This window comes from Calidris pugnax, unplaced genomic scaffold (assembly GCF_001431845.1).
Source record: "Calidris pugnax isolate Ruff unplaced genomic scaffold, ASM143184v1 scaffold103, whole genome shotgun sequence".
Lineage (NCBI taxonomy): Eukaryota > Metazoa > Chordata > Aves > Charadriiformes > Scolopacidae > Calidris > Calidris pugnax.
In genome coordinates, this window is record NW_015090990.1 from 7,039,573 (window position 1) to 7,065,677 (window position 26,105).

A 26,105-nucleotide genomic window follows, 5' to 3' on the forward strand; every position below is an offset into this window, starting at 1 on the left:
TTTAACATGAGGTTTAAGGTTCTTAATTCAGCTATCCATACCAAGTTTTAACCGTAACTCTCCCACTCTTTATTACTATTTCATTTCTTATATTGTTTTATTGTTTTCCTATGCTGGCAATACAACAATGGCTCAAGAAGTCTACCTGCCACTGCTGGGCAAAAATACAGCTCATCTATTTTACTCACACATTAATACTGCAAAAACGTAACTACTTGACTGTGGTAAGCTTCATAAGCTTTAACTGGGAAGTGTTTTGAATATTTTGTCTGCCAGCATCAGCTTGACAGCACCAAAGCCCTAATGGCACTTAAAAACCCAAAGTCTCTCCCTCATCCCTCTGCTTCTCCCCCCCCGCACTAGCACACGCATTTGTGCACTGCATCAGGAAATATGCCCAGGTTAAAAGCTAACTTCTTTTCGGCCAGGTTAGTCCCGATCCGGTTTCACTGAGCAGCTGCACAGGAATGTGTGTCAGCCTAAGGGCAGGTGGGTGACACAGTTAATAAGCAACTGTGAGATGGCTCCTTTTGGTGCTCAGCTGCAGCGCCCGCGGGGCCGGGGCCGGACCCCAGCGACCAGGCAGGTGCCACCGCTCGGTGGGTGCTTCCCCCGGGGTACGGCTGTTTGAGGGGTCGGGCATGAGACACGAGGGGCTCCTCCTGCCTGGAAGGGCTCTCCACAGCAGAAACGCAAACAAACAAATGTTCAATCAAATAAGCCATTCTATATCATATTCTTTGGTTTGCAGTGCTGAGATTTTTGTTTGTTTTAAAAAAACGAAGGTAAGGGGATGGGGGAAGATACCCATGTCAGGACAACCCTACGGACAGGAACTTTTTTCCTGGGCTCACGGGGTTAAGTTACATTTAGCTTACAATAGTGAGAACACAGGACATTGCAGGAAACAGAGTATTGAATTTCAGGAGTTTGGCAGTTTGTGTAACCTTAGTATTATTTAAACTCCCTCCCCCACTGCCTTTCTATTTTAATTGACACTGGCCCAAAGTCTGCTTACGTGGGCACCAGGCTTGCTGCATTTTCCACTTCTCTGAAGGCCACACAGCTGAGAATTTCCAAAGGGTGCCTTTGCACACCATCCATAAGCACTCAGCAGCAGGATTTTACAAAACAGCATGTTCAGAGGGCAGACAGAGTTTTAGAACATCCCTGTGCCAATGGAAACTGTTTGATCAGAAAAACAAGCGATTGAAAACTGAGCAGACTCAAAAAATTATGTTAAAAAACCCAAAACACAGAAGCATTCTAAGTATTATCAACTGAAATAAAAATGTTAATACAGTTGTAATAAGACTTCTGAAGGTCAATGATGCCCTTTCCCAGATTTAGATCCCTATTTTTTAAACAAAATTTTAAAATCTATTAGAACTGAGTCAGAGCAAGTACACTTCTCCTCACAGAAAAATAAGTATATATGTGTATGCATGGCTTATGTGTGCATGCCCATACAAAAGGAAACATACATGGTCTTTTTTTTTTCTTTCCCCTCCTAAAACACAAAATCTAAACAGAGAAAAGCAGAAATTGACTTAGGTTAAAAAATTAAAACGATGGTATGGACAGTTATCTTTGTACCAAAAGAAAGCAATATGGGACCAGAAATTCAAGACCTTTTGTGTTATTTGGCAGACAGTGGAGACATGTCAGCAGTAAAGATACTCAAGCCCTTGCTAATGTAACTTTGTACAAGCTGGTAACAAACCGCAGTCATTTCTTCAGACCACCTGGATATCTCTTGCAGATTTTTGGCAGTTTTGTCTGTTTTTATTTGTTGTAACTTTAATTCTTAATTGCCACTATTAATTCAAATTCTAATCAAAAAAGATCAATTTTTAACCATTTTATGTTACAATTATTAATATTCCTGCTTTTATAGATATGTTCCTTATGGGCTGTAGATGTTAACATATCATGCACAGCATCTCACCTAGGACTGGTCTCTTTCTAAACACATTTCAGAATTTATCTTTTGAGTTTTTAGTTTACAGAAGCCTCAGAGGTAACTTCCACTACCATAATCCCCTTTAAAAAAAAAAAACACAACAATGTCGTCCCATAAAAGCTGTTACATAAACTGAGGGTGAATGCCATGAATCACCAGGCGAAGAACATTTTGGGTCCTCCACTGTAAACAAGTCATTTTATCTGAAGAAACTGGATGGACCATACCCTCTGTATCAAATTCAAGATATCTTTTGCACTGGTAATTCCCTGCTGAGGAGATCATTTCCTTCAGAGGCAGGAATTTCTGTATTAGAAAAAGCCCACAGTCTCTAGGCAGTAGTATAACCTGTGGAACAGAAGAGAGCGTTCTCACTTTTAGAATGGTTTTGTGTCCTTCAACTCTTGTTATGCTGCTTATATATAAATATGCATTAGTCTTATAAGCACCTGACTAGGAGCATTAGAAAGCAACAGGTTTTGTTTTTTAACAGCTCTTTGCGACTTCATCTGGATTGCCATAACCAGCGCAGAGGAAAAACTCCTGCAGTCCCTTTGACAAAAGGCCCGTCCTCCTCTGATCAGTGACCCACACAAACAGCATTCCTCAAATGGCTTCTTTTGGCCTATCAGATAAATGCATGTTATTAGCTTTAACAAGAGTTTCCTTGTGTAGATGGCAGTGTAGCCCTTCCTACTTTTCCCCTCAAAAGTTATTATTACAAAATGATTCAACAAGTAGATTTTGCCATGTTTTGGTGCTGACATTTTAAGAAGACCTACTAAATTTTACTTTTATATTTTTAATTAGTGTTTAACCAAAGGAAAATGTATCTTTCCTTGTCATTAAGAAAAGATAGACAACCAGACAGTAATCTCTTGAAAACTGAGTCTCCAGAAAGCAAGGGGTAAGGTTCTTCCCACAGTTACCAACAGCTGGTTATCTCAAGATTCAAATTTGCAATTCCTGTTTTTGTGGCATTAGAGAATATACAAAAGTAAAATATATTTTTAGGGAAAGGGCATACTTTTTACAAATTATTTTCAAATCCTTTTCTCACTATTATCCTGCATAAAATTCTACCCTTATTCTTGTGCCAAGCAAAAACCAAAATCCAAAAGATAGTCTCCATGTACTATGTTCCACTCTGATTTACTTACAAGTAATTCATCCATACTGGTTTGGCATTTTTCTAAGTTGATCCTCTTTATTGCTACACGTTCTTGCCTGGGTTTGCATAACGCTGCCTGGACAACTGCTGTAGCACCACTACCTGGAAAAGGGCAAAAAAAGGACACAGTCTTAATATAATAGAAGTTTAAACCAATGATCAACATAAGAACCGCACACTGACAAAGAACATAAAATTGACTGTTTACCCTTCTTCAGTGCTTTCCCCACATGCATACCTTTCCACTAGCAAGAACGTTTGCACACCTCCCAAATGGAGAAGAAAACCCTCAAAGTTTCTGTTGCGTACTCCACAAAAAATTCCTGAGCCAACAACTTAAAATGACATGCTCATTTATCAAGTCACACCTGCCACGTCAATGCATTTCATATGGCTTGGAAACCATTACACTTTTGGTTTTGGACACACGTGTTTTAATCAAGAACATGACTTGCACAGTTAACAAAATTAAAAACATTACACAGACGAGCAGGGAGAGTGTACTTGATCAAATGTTATTTCTTTCTGTTCTTTAACGTCAGTCCCTTTTTAACCAGGTTTTTATTCCCACTGTGCAACAAACAGAAAAGCATCAGTAAAACTGTACATGCCAAACATACAGTTTCACCTGTGTTCCTGCTCATTCATCACGATTAAGGTAACATCCTACAAAAAGCATGCTGATTCTTGTAAAAGGCATGGGAGGCACAAGTATCATACCAACAATAAGACACACGTTGCTAAATGTCCCAGCAAAGAAAGGCAGTCGTGCTTACTTGACACAAAAAAATCACATATGGTCATACAGCTACACTGACAACAAAGCTTGGTGGAATTGAACAAATTTTAGGGAAAGTATTAGAATAGTTTTCTTTAGTATGCTTTATTTGGAAATAGCAAGAGTAAAAAGGTCTTGTTGCTTGCTTTATCAAGCACCCACTGCCTTTGCCCCAGTCAGTGTTGTCTTGCTAAATTAATTATATAATTGCAAGTAATATTCAGAAAGAGTTTTGCCCAGGTTGCACATCTTGCTGCCACATCAAATGCAGCAGTGTGTGCTTCTCAAACTAATTACATCATGCTCATTCATGCAGAAATCCCCTGACGAGTAGCTTCTACCTGTAATTCTAACTATTTTAATATAAATTATGGATTTCTGGTAAGTCACGAATTGAGCAACACATTATATTGGCCTGCTCATACACCGTGTTCTATTTATGCTCAGTAATTGGCATGTCCTAGATGAATACAAATTGTGAACAAAAAGCCTTTTGTTGTCAAGCTCTACAAACGCGGATTCAGTTACCAGCCGACTTAAGAACAATTGAGAGCTTTTCCCTCTGCACATCTGAAAACAGCACCGACAATACCTCATGACTGAAAGTTATTGTCCACGTTTTAATTGCTATTTTCTTAGCTATTTTCACATACTGTTTGTTCACATGACGTTTTCACTCAAATCACAAAGCTTTTTAATTCAGTGTATGAATTTCATTACAAAATTCTGAGCTCATCTTGGACAAACCAGTCATGTTTTTGCAGGATGCGGTCACAGACAAATATTGACATGTCCTGTTCAGTCTGCTTACAGAATAAAGCCTTTAAAAATTCCAATAATATAAGTAATAAAAGAATTAAGAAAGAGTTTAAAAATTAAACAAGACATCTTAAGGAAAGAATCACCAAGTAAGCACAATTCAGCTCAAGTAAGACTCATCTACATCACTTCAATGAAGTTCTCATTCAGTAGATATTGAGACACAAATTCTCTTGTTACTTTGGATACACAACTGCAGGTTGAGGCAGGGGGAAGAAATCAAATTTTTAGCTATTAGGGATACAGGAAAAAAGACCAAGATTTTCCTTGATGTATCTTTTTCATGTATGCCAGTGGTTTTATCTACTTGTAGGAAAAAAACTGATCTTCACTTTCAAAACATATTCATATACAAAGGCTAGATAAGGGACAAAGAGAAAAATCACACATGCAGCCAATGCCAAGATGAAATCCTGACTGCTTCCCCAAGTTAATGACAGTAACATTTCAAAACATTTTGGAAAAATTAGGTTACCAAAAAAAAAAAATATCCTGTCACATTCCTGAACCCACCCCACCACCCCACTGTATCACTTGCTTAAGTTTTGTGAGACCCCAAATCAAAGAATATTAAAAACTCTTTATTGCAAAATTAACCCTTAGCCATCCTTATACACAAGTTGAAGATCTCTTCCTCTTTTGCCTACTGAAACAGGACAAGATGCGAGATTTTAGGACATAAACTAGAGTTCGAGTTTATTTATATGAGAAGCCTTTCAGTGCATTTCCCTGTGTTTTCATCACCTCAGACAGAGATGACTTGCAGTGGGATATTCTTCACCACAAGAATATGATGCACTGACAATGCAAAAAGCTTTCTGTTTAGAATAAAGCCAATCTACCTTAGTTTCTTCATTCCCCTGCCTTTTGAATACTCAACACAATGTAATATTTTGCTAGCGAAGGCATCTGTGCAGCCTGCATTCTCAATGGGTCTACGTATAAAACTCATTTGAAAAAGCAGTTTCAATTACTGAAGCAGGAGCCAGGCACTCAGTGGATATATGCCTCCTTCCTCTTAAAAGATATTCCCCTCTCCTCCTCAGGCTTACAAGGTGAACAACCAGGGATAAAGATAAGGAAAATCTGCAGCTTTCCTGTTTGGTCAGAAAACTCCTTTTGTGTCAATATAGAGATGCACTTCTCTAATCTACTGAAGAAGTAGAAATGTGAAGTGTTCTAGAGGACTACCCGGGTAAGCATTTCAGGCAAGAGGTAACGGACTCCACAAGTAATGCACGATCATACAGGGAAAACAAAATTGTCACAGACAACCATTTAGCATAACAAATTAGGGTCACAGAAAATAATTGCATAGAATAGATTACAGTCAACCTTTCCTTGTCAGAAGGCATGACTTATTCAGGTATGCTGAGCCGTACGAGCCTCCCAAAACCTAACCATCACAGCAGAGAACATAACTAACCACACCACAACTAAAGCACAGACTGGTTTTAGCATCCAGTGTCTGTATAGAAAACTGATCTAGTGTAATGAAAGCTCAGGTTGGATAAACCACGAAGCCTTTACATCCAGCTGTCTCCTGCAGAAGAACAAAACAAAGGATTACCAGAAGTTAAACTCAGCCAGCTTTGTAAGAACGGTGGGTTTTTTCCACTACTGGAAAAGTTGTTCTCCTGCTACAGACACGTCCCCTTTGCCAATTTCAAAAGTTAGCAGTGAAATAACACCATTTCAGTCCACAAGAAGATGCCTACGATTCCCATTTCACAACAGGCAACAAATCAGTTTCGTCTTGTATTCATGTTTTTTGCTGCCATCCCTCTCTCTAGTGTGAGCGTGCCCTTACAGCCAACCTGTTCCTTCATGCTATGAACCATGTACTCCCTACTATCCTGCCCTCAGTGCAGCACAGCCATTAGAATTGCTTTTAGCTATTTGGGTTCATGCAATAGAAACTTTCTCAAGAGCTATTACATACGGCCACACTTCACTTCTGAAAGAATATAACCTAAAAGTAGTATTCTGCATTCCATTTTGCACATGCTTCATCAAAAGCACATGAAACTCCCACAAACACAAATAGTCATCCAGGATTTAAGCTTATCTGACTAAACTCCTTCAAGTTTTTCTAAATCTGGCATAAAGGTATTTTTCCTTCTTGGAAAAAAAACAAAAACAAAAACAAAAACCAAACAGGAATTTAACCCTTGCAGAACCTGTCTCCATCTGGCAAAGAAAAGAAGGATCTTCAAACAAGTGTGGTCAACAACTGACATAAACATTTTCAGTTTATTTACCTTCCACTAGCCAAGACTCAAAATGACAGGTGGGATGGCTGGACCATATCACTTACACATCCTTCTTCATACATGCACGTGACACTTCATTTATTCCCTGTTATGAATAAATGTCTGACACTTTCCACTCATTCATCACTGCACAGTAACTCTATTCAAAATATATCTAGAAGTATTCCTTTCAATCTTCTTCTCAAAAACAAGTCAGTAACCTCATTATCCTAGAATGATTTACCAAGTCTTTTTTTTTTAAAGTAGCTTATTGTTACTCTACAGTACTCCAACACAAACCTCTTCTAAAGATTACTGCATTCATGAGGCCCCTTCACTCCACCTAAAGATGCCTTCCCCAGCCCCATGGCTCTTCTACCTAATTTCAGAAGAGGGAGATGTAATCTGTTGGTAACGATAAGCTTTCTCGTTGACTAGGTATCTGAAGAGTTAGACAGCAAACATAACTGGAGAACACTAAATACCTTATCTCAGAATCTATACAAACTCTTACATACCGACCTATACCATCTGCATTTTTACACAGCTCTTCTGCTCCCCCAACATATAGAAACCTCCTATTAAATGTAGCTGATTAGCACACACAAATTTTAGGCCATCCTCAAATCCAAGACTAAATTGTAATTGTCTACAAAAAATGCCAGTACTAAACAGAATAAAATCTATGAAAATAGATGAAGCAGCTATGAAAGTATTTTTATTTAATCTCTTAGACAGTCCAATTCTGAAGAACAGAGTCACCTAGATAATTCTTAAATGCAGCCCACATGGAGTGTAATGGAAGGACTTCTTTTGCATAGAGCAGAATGCACTTGTGCACACAAATTGTGCCTGCACAAATGCAGCCTAGGTTAGGTTTGCACTCATAAACACGTGTGGGATTTCTTTATGTAACATACAAAGCAGCTGTGCTTATATGCAAGCTTTGAAAGCTATGTTGCATATGCTGTATATTGCATGCAATATCGTGTAGCATATTCCCAGAATTACTGCGTATGCATTATGAACTGATTGGTACTTCGACATATTCCACGGCAGCAGAACTAGTCTCTTCAGTCTCAAAAGAATCGATTCTGTTGGTGGCAAAGCAACGCTTACAGTTAAGAAACAGAAAACAAGCACCTTAAATTTCTTTCAGTTTCTAGCTTTTACCCCACAATACTCAAGAGATCTTTTGGTATTATTCATTTTCTTTCATGTTAGTTCCATTGTTTAAGAAGAAGTTATAATTCAGCTTATTAAGGCTCATTTAGACCACCATACTAAACAACGAAACTTTCTGAAACTGAACTTCTTCACAGAAAATAAACTCATGATTTCTCTCCATCTTCACACAACATAAATGCTTGTGTTCTTAAGAACTTGAGGATAACCACGTAAATACAATTTACTAGCAATTCCTGACCACTTTGTGTTCCTAATGTTCTTAATCTTTCCCCTTATAACTCATTTGGATACCACTTTGTTTATCCTAGCCATTAGGATTATCACATAATTCACTTAAAATACATTAAGAGTTTTATGAAATCTACACGCATACATAGAACTGCTACTTCTGCATTTTCATCATTCAAAAATTAATCTCATTAATTCTTCATGGAGTTACACAAAATGAATTTGTTCTGCAGTTGGACATTATGGCTACAGAATCACTGGGTTATTCAATTGCTGTATTTACCTTTTTGTGGAAGAGGAGCTTACACAAAATCTATGAGGTTTAGCTTATGCCGTACTACTTTTCAAACTCTCCAAAGATGATAAAGGTCCACAAATACGTCTGTGATCCCACTGAAATCTTAGAGAAGTATCCCAAATATCCATATCAAAATAATTATGCATTATAGAAAATCTACCTACAAAAGAATTCATATACAAGCATTGAGCCAACCTGTACCAAGGTTAAGATACAACAAGCTTGAGCATTAACCAGACATCATATTCTCCATTAAGAAAAAAAAAAAGGCGGGGGATTCCCAATCAGCAATAAAACACCACATACCAGAAAAACAGAGGCAGAAGGAATGATTAGATTTTTTTGAACTGACCTCTTTATTTCCCTCCCCCTCACTAAAATAGTAAAAGGAATGGTTACATCAGATGTTTTGGCTAGATAAATTATAGAAAATCTTTAGAGGTTTTCTATGCAGTACTGTGTTACAACTTCCTCTCTGTCAAATCTGTATAACAGAATAAAGAAATTCTTCTGCCAAAAGCACGTAACAGGAATCAACCTTCTTGAATACAGAGATTTCTAGCATCAATCACAAATTAATTATTCAGGAAATGAGACAAATCAATACTGTACAAGAAAGTGGAGAACCTATACCGATGATCTGGAAAATGTAAAAGTCATCCTTCTCTCCACCGATGAGCCCAGACACACGACATTGAAGCAACTCTTCCGATATGTCTGTCTTATCTGAAAAATATTCAGCTGACACCACCACTCATGGTTCAAAGAATTTTAAAAGAACTTTGACTGACAAAGGCATTAAAGAAATCTGTGGCCAGAAAGTGAAACCAGATATATTTAGATCAGACACAGGTTTCTTTAATAGTGACTGTGTTCAGCTTTGAAATGAACTATCAGCCTAACTGATGGCTTTCTGCTTTCAGACACTTTCTTGGTAAGGACACTGCTGCCTGCGGCCATAAAGAGCTCAGCACTTGACAGCTTGGTACAATGCCATCAACACACCAAGATTCAAGGTCCAAGGGTGACCATTAACTGTGTTTGGGGGATTCAAGTAAACCTGGCAACAAGCACACAGTTTGGAAAGGGAGGAAAGAAAAACAGAGGCTCTGCCCACTACTGCCTCCCACCTCACGACTGCCCCCTCCCTCGGCTCCCATCCCAGCTCTCCCAAGAGTCTGACAAGAAGTGCCATGCTAAAACTCAGCATGAGAGAACCACGAGAAATACAGTTGCTGCGTTCGTTAGGCATATGGGAAAATCAGTAACTTCCAGGTGGATCAAGATCACACATCCTGTTGAAGCCTGGTAGAAATAAAGCCATGCCTCCCCACTAGAGAAACCCATTCTGTTACCCCATGCAGTCATGTCACATACTGCACAGTCTTGCTTGCCTTTGAAGCTACAGTAGTAAGACAGTCAGTATCCCAGCTCCCTTACCAGTTTTCCAATCCAATATTCCATATATAGAGTAGAGCATGGTTTTTATCCCCTCACACTAACATGATTAGTGTTCAAAGTGACAACACCACAGCAGGAGACATGGTTAGCAACCTACCTGACAGCCCCATGCTTCAACACTGGAAAACTTTTAGCATTAGCAATCAAAAAATAACACAAGGTGCATGACAAAAAACACATTCCTACCCTTTTTTTTGAAGAGGTTACCTACAAAGGAATTCAAATCTTTTTGGTAAAATAAGGTGCTAACAAAGTTGAGAATCAACTTTTAGTGGTGTCCAGCGATAGGACAAGGGGCAATGGGTATAAGCTAGAACATAGGAAGTTCCACTCAAATATGAGGAAGAACTTCTTTATGGTGAGGGTGACAGAGCACTGGAACAGGCTGCCCAGGGAAGACGTGGAGTCCCCTTCTTTTGAGATTTTCAAGACCTGCCTTGATGCAGTCCTGAGTAATGTGCTCTAGGTGTTCCTGCTTTAGCAGGGGAGTTGGACTAGATGATCTCTAGAGGTCCCTTCCAACTCTGTCAAATCCATGAATCCGTGAAGCAGGAACAGACAGTAACCACAATGTTTCTCCCCATCAGGGAATCTAGTGATAGGACAAAGGGTAACTGTTTTAAACTGAAAGAGAGTAGATTTAGACTAGCTATTCAGAAGAAATTTTTTACTGTGAGAGTGGTATGACTCTGGAACAGGTTGCCCAGAGAAGTTACAGATGCCCCATCCCTGAAGTGTTCAAGGTCAGGTTGGATGGGGCTTTGAGTAACCTGGTCTAGAGAAAGGTGTCACTGCCCATGGCAGGAGGGTTGGAACTAGGTCTTTAAGGTCCCTTCCAACCCAAACCATTCTATGATTTTGCCTGTCGTTGAATAGGAAGCTACACATACTCCAAAAACACCTTGGTACTTGACACTGAAAGAAAGGCATAGATGCGTTGGAAAGGAAATTGGAGTGATGCCAAACATCCAGGCAGTTTAATGCCCATCTGTGTGTGTCATCACCAAAATTATCGTTTAACTAAGTACTCCATGGCCTTGAGTCCTCTTACATTCTAGTCACAGAGCTCACAGGGAGCCTGGTACATTTCCAGATCAGGCATGAGAGCATCTTCCCATCCATTAACAATACACGTCAAGGAAATGTCAGCACCACAGCAGGTAAGGAAAACCTAAACAAAAGCAGTCTACTTTCAGCAGGCGTTATCTTCTCCCTGACTTGTCATTTAAAATAGATGAGTTGTCTAAATAAAGAAGTTGAAAGAGAACTACAGCAACCCGAATTAGACTGTCTAGGCAAACCCTATATTACTAACACTGCCTAAGATTAAATTTCTTTTGTTCTGCTCCACATCTCAAAAATCTTCATAAGAAGTGTTTTTATAAGTGAAAAATGTTTGTATAAAAAAAAATCCACAATCACCACTGTTTCAGAATTTGCAGTCATCAGAACTGGAATTTGCCTTGTGGAGGTGTCAGGGTAAGACTGGTGACCCCTGCTCCCGACCCCTGGTAATGAAGTTTGCATAACTAACACCATTTTATAAGGCAAACAGCCATTCTCTGTGACTGAGCAGGTCACATATTGATTCCCTTTCCCCTTATTATCAGGCCCCAAAAGTCCTACGAATGTGAACCAAATAGACAAATGCAGCAGATTTCTTCTTTCCCTCCCCACCCCTCACTGGCTGCAAGATTCCTGGGCGCTAGGCCAATTACTCCCCTCCTTACTGGCCCTGAAGGCCAAGGCACCCAGCCAAACTGCTGGTGGGGATGACCCCATCACAGAATAGGGAAGCATAACAGCACCCAGAGCACCGTCCGTAAAATCAAGTAGTCACAAGTCTTAAGCAGGGAACTTGGATGCGAGCTGCTGCACCCTTGGTGGCCAGGGATGCCTCCATCATCATCTGCTTCTCCCAAGGACTGACCGCCTCTCATGCTTTTACATAATTTTCAAGTCTCAATAATGATTGTTATATTGATACAGCAAAACATGTATCAAGATCTGACCTGCAGAGAGTCCAGGTGATTAGAAATTAGAAGTTGTAGTATAAATTGTGTATACCTTAGGTGATTAGAAATCATAATTTACATTTTAAATTCTGTATTAGGCTACTTATAAATGGTACTAACCTATCTTTCCCCTTAGTGTCAGGTGACAACTGGTAAGCTTGATGAACAGAATTTTGGGAGTAAATCAATCTTATTAGCAGAATTTACTTCTCACACACCAGAAAGTTATCCTGCTTATATGTGCTAAAAAAGAAGGGTATGGAAGGGAGCAATTCACACACAGAGACAACTTAATAAATACAGCTGATCCTAAAACAAACAAGTAAACAACCTAACACCATTCAGTTCTGAACCCAAAATACACTGAATCTCTCATAAAATATGCTACTTAAAACCTACAATATATGAATTTGGATGGTCATCAAATGTGAAGTGCAAAGCAAGTACTTCTGTTTCAGTTTGCAGAACTTAGGTTTTCCTCACAAGTTCCACGGCTTTCAGGTCTGCTTGAGGTATCTTATCATTACTTCATGTGCCTAGTCCATTTGTAATCCCTCCACTATGATTTTTCCACAATTGTTATTGATTATGAATTTAGTTCATTAAGAGCTTAAGGAATTAAAGACTATGAAACTGAACTCAGCAGCGAAAAGCCAAGTTCTATACCTGGAATCATCTTTCCTCTCAATCACGTTAACAATGGCCGCTTGTATAGAGGGTAAGACAAAAAAAAAAAGTGATACAAGGCATTATGGATAAGAGTAAAATAAACCAGATTCTGTTTCAGTATTAATGTAACTCAAATTTACAAAAGTTGCAGAAGAGCAATTGGGATTTCAATGCCATCAAGAAATAGCATGTATCAAATCAGAGAGCAAGAAGATTGCTTAGCAGTACTTACCTAATGAATGCCTAAAATGCCTCCCATTTTCACATCAGTGTATAAAGGTAACTTGTAAATTCACCAAACTTATGGGCTAGAAGACACCTGTGCCATTGAACAATGAGTACCATTAGACATAACAGTCCATTACTTAAAAAGATTTTAAAAAATACCTTACTTTAGTCATGATGAAAAGTAATTAACTAACTATGAACAATGAGTACCATTAGACATAACAGTCCATTACTTAAAAAGATTTTAAAAAATACCTTACTTTAGTCATGATGAAAAGTAATTAACTAACTAAATAAATCCAATTGAGTGCAGCACAGAGGAAAAAAAGGGAAGATCTACTCTATTAGGTTAGGTTATGGAAAAGAATATGCTGTAGAGGAAAAAAGGGAAGATCTACTCTGTTAGGTTGTCATTAGGTTAGGTTATGGAAAAGAATATGCTGGCAGGAGTATAGACCATCTTTAAAGGTTCTCTGAAAGGACGCTTGGCCTTTCTCTTGACTCTTGCACATATATGTAAGATTTATTATTATCTGTTAAACTAGTTCACAAGACAGATAGGGGGAAGGAAAGCTTTGAAGCACCCGAGCCCTTCACCAGTTAACATTAGTTTTGTAATCAGATCTGAGCTGGCTTCCTGCAAAACACACACAAAAAAAAATCCAACTTCAATCACACTGCAAATGTGTTGGGGAAGAAGAAACAGAAAAAGTAGCAGCCAAAGAGCTCGTAGCAGGCTTTTTCACCCACGCTTCCGCTGCGGTGGCAGCTGAGGGGCAGCACAGCTGTGCCGCACAGCCGCCCGCTGGCACGCTGCAGCAGGAGCCGGCTGCCATGGTACAGCTACACCGGGGCCATCCTGCATCAGGAGAAACGCGGATGTGAATGAATCCAACCAAAACCCATACCCATTCTGCACTTCCCCAACAAAAGGGGTGAAAAAGAGTAGAAGGGAAGGACACAACTTGGTTTAAGAACTTGTTAGAAAGGCTAAAATGAATTTTGCCATGTTATTTTCCATTCATCTTCACAATGTAGGTTAGATTTTCAGGTAATAATGTAAGCCTCTGTATTCAGAATTTTTCAAATTTTTTTTTTTTTTTTTTACTTACATTTGTACCAAAAACTTGCAATCAAATTCACAGAACCAAAAGCCATACAAAAGAGCATCTGCATAAAACAGAGACAGTTTCTTGCTGGTTTAATATGTTGTGGTTAGGTCAAAGACTACATCGATGACCTAACATGGTTCACTATTTTTTTTAAATTTAAACTTTCTTGTCGTTCAGTGTTACGCAGGAAAAATAAATTTAAACTTTTTCTTGTCGTTCAGTGTTACGCAGGAAAAAAAACCTTGAAATATGTGTAAGAGGTCTTGACAGTTTCTATTTTTACAGGGTTTTATAAAACTAGGTGAATTTTGCTCGCATAATAAATTTATTCTTCCCAGATAAATCCAAAAGTGCATTTTTCACATCATTACTCACATTATACTTTGTTACACACTTTAAAAAAAAAAAAAAAATTAAATCACAGATTTCAAACTATCCGTTATAAGAAAGAAAAAGCAAATTCTCAAGGGCTTTTGTAGAACAGGGGGTTTCTACAAGAAATCTGGGAGATCTTCCTCTACCTCTACCTAATTAGCCCTCCAGAAAGCATACCAGCAGGGGCATTTCATTTTCCCTTCATCGATCTGAAGAAGCATAAACACTTCACTCAGACACATGTACCACAAGAAGTACCTTTTTTTTCTACATTCATTTGAAAAGCTGCTAGAATAAACTTCCTTATCATTCAGTCAGCTGCTCAACAAAAGAACACTGGGCAATAAATCTCAATTTAAACCAAAGAAGCTTATCTAAAAGAGAAAGGGAAAGCTTCTTCCGTTAGAATTTTTTGTATCCAAATGTGTTGTTTCAAATGTCTAGAGTGAACGGTCAGCACAAGAGTTGCACAGGAAAATCTTTGCAGTAATACTTCAAGTATTAAAAAGACCAACAAAGAAATTTAGAAATACATGTACCTGGATGCAGTTCTTGCTCAAAGGCAAAGCCCCCCATCAGAGACAGGAGAAATTAAGAATTTCCAGAGAGTACAAAAAAAATGGAGAAATAACTGACAGAGGATAAAGTAATTGAGGTTAGAGGGAAAAATCAAAAAAGAACACCAACCTGTACTTCTTACTATTTGGTTGCCTGCATGTTTGTATTTTGGTTTTGACCAAACAGGGCAGTTTTTAAGTGAATATCCTCTCAATCTTCCTCACAGAGCTTTAGTTTGCTTTGCAGAGTGGCTCTCGAGAGTACAAAACAAACTCCTTTTGGAGAACCTGAACTGGAAGTTCTGCTCCAGCAGAAACATGCTCTAACCCATGAAAGGTGTAATGGTTCAGACCAATCTTCAGATATTTTAAAAAACCAAGGATGAGTAGGATGTTTCATCCATGGAACTAGTTTGTATCTTGTTCAAAGTAAAATTTCAAACACAAATACTTTGTGAAGGTGTCAACAATAACTGATTCACTCCCTTTATCTGCTCCCATTTAACCAGAAACTTACAGACATAGACACAACTAAGATACTAATGAAATTCCAATGTGGAACCAATTTGTAATTCACAAATATTCTACAAATCTGCCATTCTGTTAGCAGGAACAGTTTTGTCCTAAAGTTAAGACGCTCTTTGAAAGAACAAAGCCACAACCAACCATCTGCTCTTTCACACAAAGATACCACCAAAAGTTGTTTCAAACCATTAAATCATAGAATCATTAAGGTTGATCTAGAGATATCTAGTCCAATGCCCCTGCTCCAACAGGGCCAGCAAAAGCAGGTTGCCCAGCCAGGTTTTGAGTATCTCCACAGATGGAGATTCCACAGCCTCTCCAGGCAGCCGGTTGTAGTATTTGATCACCCCCACAGTAGAAGTTTTCTTGTGTTAAGATTGAGATTAATTGGTTTTAATTTGTGTCCACTGCCTCTTGCTCTGTAAGTGGGCACTACTGAGCCCTCTTCTTCATTCCCTCCCATCACATATTTATACATATTGATAAGATCCCCCTGAGCCTTCTCTTCTCCAGACTGCTCTGGTCTGGAGTTCCAGCTCTCAGGCTCAAATGAAAGATGGTCCAGTCCCTTAATCATTTCTGTGGCCAGGGACATGCTGAAGTTGTGCAGGCTCACTCAGTTAAGTGAGACTCCTCAAACAGGTTTAGTTTGTCTAAGCTGAGGCACAACCATCAGGGCTAAGTTTTCTGCTGTTTCCAATCTCCTGCTTACCTGCCTGCCCAAACCTCATTCAGCTGTGAGTTTTCAGAACACCACAAAGAAAAGCCGTAGAGTAACGTATTCTGAATAACATATCTGGAAGAAACAGCTATTTTGAGCTACAGCTGTCTACACAACAAAAACCTATAAGGAAGAAAAATTCAAAATAAATTACCTTCTTGTATTAATGAAGAAAAAAGTTAACCTAGCAGTTAATTTTAATCATACTCTACAACACCAGTTGCATCTTATAATACCAAATATAGGTGCATGACACCGACTCAGAAATAAAAATTTTCCTTCAAAATTCAGATGTAAGGAAAAAAACTTCTTTCTCCAGCACTCCTCTAATACAGAATCAGTTCTTCCTAATAAAATACAAAATAAAAACAAAACACTTTTCCTATCATATGTTCTACTACAATCTTTAAATGCTCTATTATGTTCCATGGCCAGATATTTTCCCCTTAAAATAAATTGCAAAATGTAATTTTTAGTTAAAATATTTTCAGAAAAAGAAACATGGACTGTGACCACTCTATTCTCCCTCTTGTTTCATCATCAGTACAGAAACCATTATTCAATACACATACAAATCCTGACATTTGGAAGGCAAAACTCATACTGGAAACGGCTCTGCATAACTACACAAAAACTTGATACCTGGTATTCACTGTGGAACTAAAAGTTACCTTACCAGAGTATCATCTGAACTCCACAGAAATCTGCTTAAATCTGCTTAACTCTGCTTCACTTTATGCAAGCAGGATAAATTGAAGATTTGCTATGCTGAACCAGATATCCTGCCTAGAAAAAGGAAAAAAAACTGTAAAAAGAGAATTACTGTTCATTTCTGAAGCAGCACTATAAACAAATGCTAGTGTTGATTCAGTTGGCATATTTTATTGTTTCTCATTTAGTTTGAAAGTAAACACTTGGAACAATTCTAAACCATGAATGCAATGTTTTCCAAGTCTTCTGGATGTCACCACATAGTGCATCATTCTCTTCCGAGAATGAAGAACAGCAATCTACCAAAACAAAGGCAGTATTGCTACTGCACTGTCATGAAGATCTCTAATTAATACTGCAATGTTGAGCTACAAAGCATCTTCAGCTAGTTCACCCCAACAGAACCTGCCTGCCAGAATTTAAGCCCGTCATGGCCACACGCTACAAGCAAAACACCTGTTTCTCATCCTGCTTCTCAAGAAACAATGGAAGACCTGGAACAATATAAATGCTATCATAGCATTAAATTTTCATCAGGTGATTTTAATCTAATTTTAATGAAGTTCTTATTATTAGTATGAAGTGCCTCGGAGGCTGGAAGCACAAGACACTAACAAGAATAAATTGTAAATTTAAATTCAGTCCCTGTAATAAAATGTCATCAAACCAGAGAAATGAGAAGGGAAAAGCAACCTTGTAACTGAATTGTGATCCTTCTGAATCTGAGTATGTTTCGTCTCAGAAGTCTAAAGCAATAGCTCAAGCTTATGATCTTGCAATACAGAAACCATGATCAACAAGTAAATACACAACATTTTTCTGGTCTGGTACATGAACTGTTTTTGTAGCACTACCCTGAAGCAGGTACACTTGGCACACGGTTTGCTGACAGCTATGAAAAGAATCTGTTCCAACTAAGAAAACCCTCAGACATTCAACATTGATTTTGACCTCCGAAATCATATGTTCACACTACTTCTGGAAGCATAACTAGGAAACATCTTCCAATTTTTAGTATGCTTCTAGTCCGTTTTTCTCTTTAAGTGTATTGGCATAGCTCAACTTAAAATCTGTGTAACATAATCATTAGATTAGCCTTATAAAACATTCTCCAGTTTCACCTACATTTTACTTCCGATCAGAACAGCTCAGAGGCAGTCAGACATCCACATTAATAACTAAGCCAATAAAATGATTCAGAAATTGTTAATCATAAAGACAAAGGATTAATGGAGACTGCTAATTTATCATACTGGGGTTTCACCAAACTGCTGGGTGAAGTCACATACCTAGCCAAATATCTAGGGGCAAAGGACTGGAAATATTAACTCGACCAATGCCACAAACTTAATACTGCAGCTAACAAAGCTCACGGAAGGACACTGTTCAGGCTTTTCACCAAGCTTCTCTCGCGAGCAAGCTGCAGGAGTGTCACAAACAGTAACTGGAAAACTGCACCTGAGAATTGACCAGAGGGACTCTTTAAAAATCCACCACCTTCATCAGCATTGTCAGCATCTCACCACTGCCATGGAAACTTTCTACAAAACAGTCACTACTCAACTAAAGTCTACCTAAATGCCAGGAGGCATGCACACTTCTCCATGAAAATTAATCTTCCTCTTTACTGCCATGCCCCAACTATCTATTCTCTCCTGAAAGACAACCAACTCTCAAAGTAACTCTGACTTGCCAGCAGTTTCAGGAAAAAATAGGTTCCTCCTGCACTGTCAGGTACCACATAATTGCTTGTTTCTCCCTGTATACTCTCCCTCTTTTTTCTCATTACTACGTTTTCTGTCCCAGGGCAGAGTTTGGTGGGTGGTTTTCTTTCATATCTTTTTAGCGTAGAGCTCCTAGTCACCCAGGTACATGTTAAAAGCCACAGCACGGTCTCCAGCCAGAAACACGGTGCAGGAGGAAGCAGGTGGCAGAGAGAAGGAAGAGCTGCATTGCCACCACATAACCCTAGGGCAGGCAAGGGAGGACAGCAGCCAAAGCCCACCAGAGAAGGTAGGGGATGAGCTTTCAACGTGTACCAGTTACTTCAATTACGGCATTGATTGCACAACCCCACAGAACCTAGTACAGTGTGGATATAGACTGATATAAGAAGGAAAAAGAAAAATTTTAAAGCAAATTCTTCTTTCAAGGATTTCATACCAGCCTGGCTTCATTCTGCCACTGCTGGATGATAATGTTCTTACACCCACAAGCTTCAACTGTGTGACCCTTATGCACACCCAAAAGACCTTCAAACTTAGCAAGAAACGGTGAAATCTAACAGAGCTGTCAGGATTTCATCCCACCAGCAAGGCTATGCTGCAAAAGGCAACAGTAAGTAAAAATCCAATCACTCAAACTAATTACTTATTTACACAGGGTAAGCAGTATCAACTTCTGTCAAGTGTTATTTCCTTTAGGGGAAAAAAAATAATTTAAAATCTCGCTTTTAATTTTGGGCACCAGTAAATTTCCTAGTGACATATTTATCTTCCAAATTCTGCAAGCAGATTGCTCCTCTGCTGCTGTTGCTCAGCAGTATTCCCCTGACTTCAGCAAACCCAAGAAGTTAACACGAGTAACTAACTTAACTTGATTTTTAAGTTCATTCTACATGCCAAGAATTGCTATTATTACTGGAAATAAAACCAGCTTCTATCTACTGCTGCCTTATAGTTCTGAATTATTTTGGAAGAGAGGAAGGGGAAACAGCGAGAGAGAACCAAAAGGGTCACACAAAAATGAAGCATGGCCTACACATGTAGTCACTATATCAGTCACCCACATCTCCTTTGCATTGAGAGCTCACTGTGTTTGGCCCTCAAGCCCGAACAGATTTGGTTTTGTTTTTGTTTAACAAAGAGAAGCTCCATTTGACAAGCAGATTCTGGAAAAAAACAACTGGTCTCTGACAGAAGGGAAAGTGATTCTTCACTGAAAGCAAAACAATAACAAAAAAAAAAAAAAGTAAAACAGTTCTAATGTTGTTTCAGAGCAACACATGACCCAACCTAAAATTGCTCTCCCAGGTCTGAACTTGGCCCCTGCTATCAAAGTACCCTTACAACGCTGGTCACAAGCAGTGATCCCACTTTGAAGATGCAAAGCCTTGCTGTTGTAAGGCTTAATGAGAATCAAAATCATGCAATTCCTTCAAATTTCCACACCCTCACCAGTGGAACTGCTCCTCTTCTAGCACTCAAGCAAGTCCTGCGGAGCCAGGACTTCCCAGGTCTCCAAAGTTTTGGACTTTATCTGTAGTAAGAACTTGGAGGGGGGAGAGAGCAAGCATAGGGACAGGAGGTCCAAGCATATAGAAAGTAGGCAGCTTCCAAGAGCAGGAAAGCATATCATACTTTCTGTAAATTATCATTACATAGCATCAGCCAACTGCCTGATGTGTTGATTGCATGCTCCTTTACCCTTCCAGTCAACAAATTAACTTTAAAACAGGCTTTATTTGCTGATTGTTTGCAATCACAACCCCAAAGCAAGTAACGCCTAATTGTCTTTATTTTCATGCCATTCAGGTTCTTGTAAAACATAATTATTCTTCCTGACAAGTCTGAATTCCAATTGCATAAGTTATTTTTTTTAAAAGTCAATGAATTATATAACAAAGTTTGATCACTGAATCACTTACGAAGCTTAACATCTTTGAAGCAATGAAAACTACAGCCTTTTCTCCAATCTGAGTAATTCTAGTGTAGAAAGTTCATTTTCGTTCAAAAAAGCCAAGACAGAGCTTCCTTCCCCAACACTATTACTATCATGTAGAGACAAGGCAAATAATTAACAGCTACGAGCTCTGCACAGCCTCATTAGCAGCACAGCACTCCGAGTGCTCTACAAGGTATTTTTAAATTGCACCATGACCATCTTTACTCTGACAACTGAATTAGAAGCCACTCCTTATAAAAGTATTAAATAGGGATTTAACATTTCTAACAGAAAATCTTGAACAATTATTTCCCAAACCATAAAATTTTAGTTTACAAAACAACAAACTCTTCCTGTCAAGCTACAGATGTATTGTTATGAAGGCTATATTTAAGATGTGCACGCACGACATGCTTAGGCTGCTGTGGTAACTTTTAAGATTGGTAAGGAACAGAATTTCCTTTGGAGCAGAATTAAGGCAGGCACACCTTTCTTCTTACACAAAGCTTCAGCATGAAGATCTTAGATAGTGTTAAGTATTACTTATCAAATTATGCAGTTTCTTATGCAAGAATTACAGGGGGTTTGGAATAAATCTCTGCCAGAGCAAATATCAAAGTTTACCATGGCTTTAGTTGCTACAGTGGGGTATTTCACTGAGCGTAGTCCGACCTAATTTGCAGCATATACATAAATACTACTGCAAAAGAAAACCCTTGAACGGTATTTTTCCACTCAATCCCCAAAATAAAATCCTGATTAAGGACAGGGGTAAGAAATTTTGGAAAGTGTAAATAAGACACAACCGTCTGATTAACAGAACACCATAGAAGTGTCATTTTACCTCTAACTATAGAGAGGCTTTTCACAACAGCATACACCATGCTTACAGACTTGAACATTAGTTCCTGAGCATCATAATCAGATACCTCTCCCCAAAGATTCTGATAACAACAACAATAGGAGAATCTATTCTCTGTCAGACAGAGAGCCATTAGCAATACACATGCAGCAGCAAAGTAAATAGCATTCCACAGAAACACCAACGACTCCAGAACCATCAATGTGAGAGTGGCTCACAGGCTGCTCACAATAAGAACTATAAAATCAGCAGAACAGTCTCGAATGATAACCCATTCTACTCAAAATCCCAACACATTTGACTTGGCAACACTGCACCTTATGAGGCAAAAAGCCACAAGATATTCTTGAGCTCAAAGTTAGAAAGGCAAAACTAGACGAAAGCCACAGTTCAACTAAGGTAACTTTTTAATGAGTTGCAGCCAATATAGATAATCCATCAGGTAGCAGTAACCCTTTATTTTCCAATTAATTCTGGCTGGTTTCTAGCCAAATTAATTTTCCAAGTCAGTTGCAGCAGGAGAGATGAAAATAAAATTTTATAATGAAAGCCAGCACCCAGCCTAATCACTAGATAATCCACTGCTTCTCCGTAACACTCTTTCTTCCATAATTATCAATGCAGGCTGACAAACATTAAATTGCATCAGAAGAACATCAACTCCAACGCAGTTTTCCAAAAACGAGGCAAAGCCACTTCTTACATCAATTTCAGAAACCTTTTTAAAAACAAACAAAAAAAAACCCCAAAACACACACACACACAAACCCAAACAAAAAAACAACCTATGTTTAATGCTGCTTTGTCTCACCCATGAGATGTAGGACTCATTAAAATTTGAAAATAGAATTTTAACACTATTCAATTTTCACATTTTTAAGTTGATTACCATCTAAATGTTTGTTCTGCGAAGATTTCTATTGCTTCTGAGGAGAAAAAAACCTCGCATACATAAGTGACAAATTCAGAGAAATCTATTTCAGTTATTTTAGACAGAATACTTGGTTATAAACCGAAACTGAATAAGAACATCTCTCACAGTACTGCTCTTATCAGCTTTTTTTAAAATCTAAGTCATACCCATCTTACCAAAAAATCCAGCACATACATTAAAATCCACTGCACATTTTAACTTAATGCATTAAAATCATAGAAAGACATCTCCCAGGTCTTCACTAAATTAAATCTGGCTCTCCTTAAAAGCAATCACAGTCCTTATCTCTAACCCCTACCGGAAGGTTGCTTTGGATGTTCTAAATTAGAAATCCCCTTCTAACTTCCAAATGGGTACATGTATGGAACAGCCTATATAAATTTGAATTAATATAAGAATTTCCTCTTAATTCTCTAACCTACACATTTACAGACAGCAATCAGAACGGTTTCTTCCTGCTCCAGAAAAGAGGCAATAATAGAAGAGCCTTTTCCTTGCATCAGATCTATCAATCATGCAGCAAGTCAAACAGGGAACCTGATCCAACAGAAAACTAACCCAGCAGAAGAACTAGTTCTCTGTCAGATCAATGCGATCCTTTCAACAGCTGCCTGTTAGAGCAGATTAAGTGTATCATGAAACCGCACACCAAGAGTTTACAAAGAACTGGCTAGCCACCTTAAAAATAAAGCAAACATGAAATAACATCTCATAAGAAGCACTCCTTAAAGACAGCATTTTCTCTTTAACAGGCACTTGAATCTCCCAACCATCATGAAGGAAGCAACAGAGAGAGAAGATAAAAAAAAAAGCGGCATCGTTTGAAATCCATAATGTGGCCCTAGTTTTCAAAATAACATTTGACTAGACACAGATGAGCAATACGAAAAGTTTGTGTTCTCACACAGAAAAGAGCAGATCTTTTCCAACTTGCTAAAACTCACAGGCTGAAGACAGCCCCCATGACTAACAATGAATTTCACTTTATGATCACCACCAAAACTTTTAAATGCTCCTGAGAACAGGCCATTGAAGTAATTCTGCATCTGTGTTTTAGTTACAATACAATATAAAGCCTATTCAGTTGGGAAGTGGTGTGATAAACCATTCTGGTGTACCTTACCCTGTGTACCTTTCCTCCTGCAAAGCCCACAAAGATGCTTCAATATGTTATTTTTCTCATTTAACTTGGAAAGGTCAATTATAACTGAACCCATCCCTTAAGACACTCACTGCCCAGCTCCTCAGGGAGAGGGTATATTGTGCTCTCCAGAGGTGAAGGGCTCTGTTTCAGAAAGTGGTAACTACTCACATTCACAATGCAATTAACCCTGGCATGGCTGATGGAAATGCATATAAACTGCTGCTGAACCAAGTTCAGACCGTGTCATTCTACCCACCCTCAGGTATAAAAAAGATGCTTTCAGCATCCCTTACTAGGTTTATTAAAAGCAACAATATTCATCCAACATCTCCAAAATTATGCCATTTGACATTTGGTCAAATACATAGAATTTATAAAGGGGTTTTTTTTGAAGAAGTGGGGTGGCAGGTGTTTGCTTAGTTTTTTATTATTTTCAATAGTACCAAAACTAAATTTAATCTCATAGTGGGTCTCCTATAAGTTAAATATAAATATAAAACAAATATATATATAATATAAATATAAAACAAATATATATATAAATATAAAGCAAATATATATAATATAAATATAAAACAAATATAAAGTGTTCATGAAAAGAAGACATATTTGACTAAGCACAATATTTTAAAGTCAAGTGGTCTAAAATAAATCCCAGTGAGTTTGAGAGAAAGTCATGTAAGCAACCTAAGCTTAGTGAAAGGTCAACCGAAGTCAGGCAAGTTCAGTGTGTCCAAGAATCTGATTCAATACAAACTGACTTCAATTTTCTCACTAGGCACCCACTTTAAAGAAATACTATCAACATTTAATAGCACTAGTAGGTAACTCCACAGATAGGACTAGTAGTTTCTCTACAGATAGCTATTTTCTACTCCAGTTTAGCATCTACCTGTACAATGGATGTATGCTTATACATAAATTATTAGAAGTATGTTTTACATATCAAAAGATACAAGCTTTTAAGTAGAAAATAGAAAGTGGAAAGGATTTTCTAAATGAAACTCTCACCCAGGCATTGTACAGGTACTGCAACAGAAAATAACTACTACTTAAATAACTCATATGACTCATGTCACACCCTGGACGAGGATTAATCCAACACCTTTGAGGCCTTTTTTACCTTAAAAGGACTATTTACTCCGTAGCAAAGATATACCTTATGCTAATAGAATCACTTCCACTTGGCTAATTTAGATCCATTCCCCAAATTGAATAAGACAAAGTCCTCTGGCCAGTAAATCCAGTTCATGTGGGGGTCCTTCACTGGCAGCACTTGCTTGATGCTGAGCACCAGCCTGGTCCAGGCCAGCCACCTCCAGGGACCTGAACACCTGAACCCTCATCCCTCCTTTTCACAGCCTAGGAAGTGCAAACAGAAACACAACGGCACCACCTGGGTCAACAGAGAGCCATCCCATTTTAAGGAAGTACTTTTCTCAACTATTTTTCTTCTGCCTGTGGAAAATAAAAAGCTTAATGACACAACTTTGCAACCCAGATCAGTAACACAGTTCTGGCTGTCATCAGCCTGATAACAATTAGCAATAACGTGTAATACTGAAGACAGCCAACAGCATCAGCAGGCAAGACTCCTGTATTTTTTTCATTCAGAAGGAATAGCGATCACAGTTTTGGAGCTGGCCTTTGCCATCAGCAGCATTTGCTGGAGATTTAAAACGTTACACCCAAATAACAGCAAGTTTTCCCGAAGTAGTTCATTAGCAACAAGCAACACCTAGGTTGGGAGACGTAAAACTTTCCACCGCACGCACTGTTAACGACAGTCACCTTTTCACACAGTAAAATTCCAAATAATCCAATCCAAGCGTTAGGGGCTGGAGACTGAAGACATCTGATCCGCATTAGCCGGACACGTGAGCAGGGCGCTGAGGCGCAGCACCCCAAAGCCCCCCACACAGAGGGCCGTGGGGAGGGGGGCGGCGGGCGGGCCGAACCCCACACAGCAAACCGGGGCCAAAGCAGGTCGCCTGGGGTGAAAGGAAGCTGTAATCCCCCGCTGGCCTTACGTGCCACCGGCGGGCACGGGATGCTGGGCCGAGGGGCACCAGGAGATGGGGGGCGAGATGAAACAGTGAGGGAGAAGAGGAAAAGGTTTTAATATAGGCTACATAAAAAGTAATTTAAAAGGAAGTCGCCACGATAGCAGCAGATCTAGGGGTGAGATTTACGTCCCCCGTGAAACCACCGGAAAAATGCAGAGTAATCTAAGCGGATGCAGGCACATGTGCGCATCCACAGGCGGACCCAGGCACACACACACAAAGCACCGAGAGCGCACCGGCAGAGTTGCCGGGGTCCCAGCGCACCCCAGCCGGTCAGGGCTGGGGCGGCGGCTGCCACCGGGGCGGCGGCTGACGATGCACCGCAGGGCTGCGGAGCGGCGGCGCGGCACCCTCGGCCGGGCCGG

General features: G+C 39.1%; 1 protein-coding gene across 3 annotated transcripts in view; it reads right to left on the reverse strand.

The window, feature by feature from the left end:
* The window catches only part of STK39 (serine/threonine kinase 39), a 103,623-nt gene that overhangs the window by 76,866 nt on the left and 652 nt on the right, over positions 1–26,105 (reverse strand). For 2 of the 3 annotated variants that reach the window (XM_014954432.1, XM_014954431.1), the window contains exon 2: positions 3,124–3,236. In XM_014954432.1, coding sequence (XP_014809918.1) covers positions 3,124–3,236 — 113 coding nt within the window. Of the gene's footprint in view, positions 1–1,018; positions 1,186–3,123; positions 3,237–26,105 lie in introns of those variants that run through there. The other variant, XM_014954433.1, reaches the window with a different exon arrangement.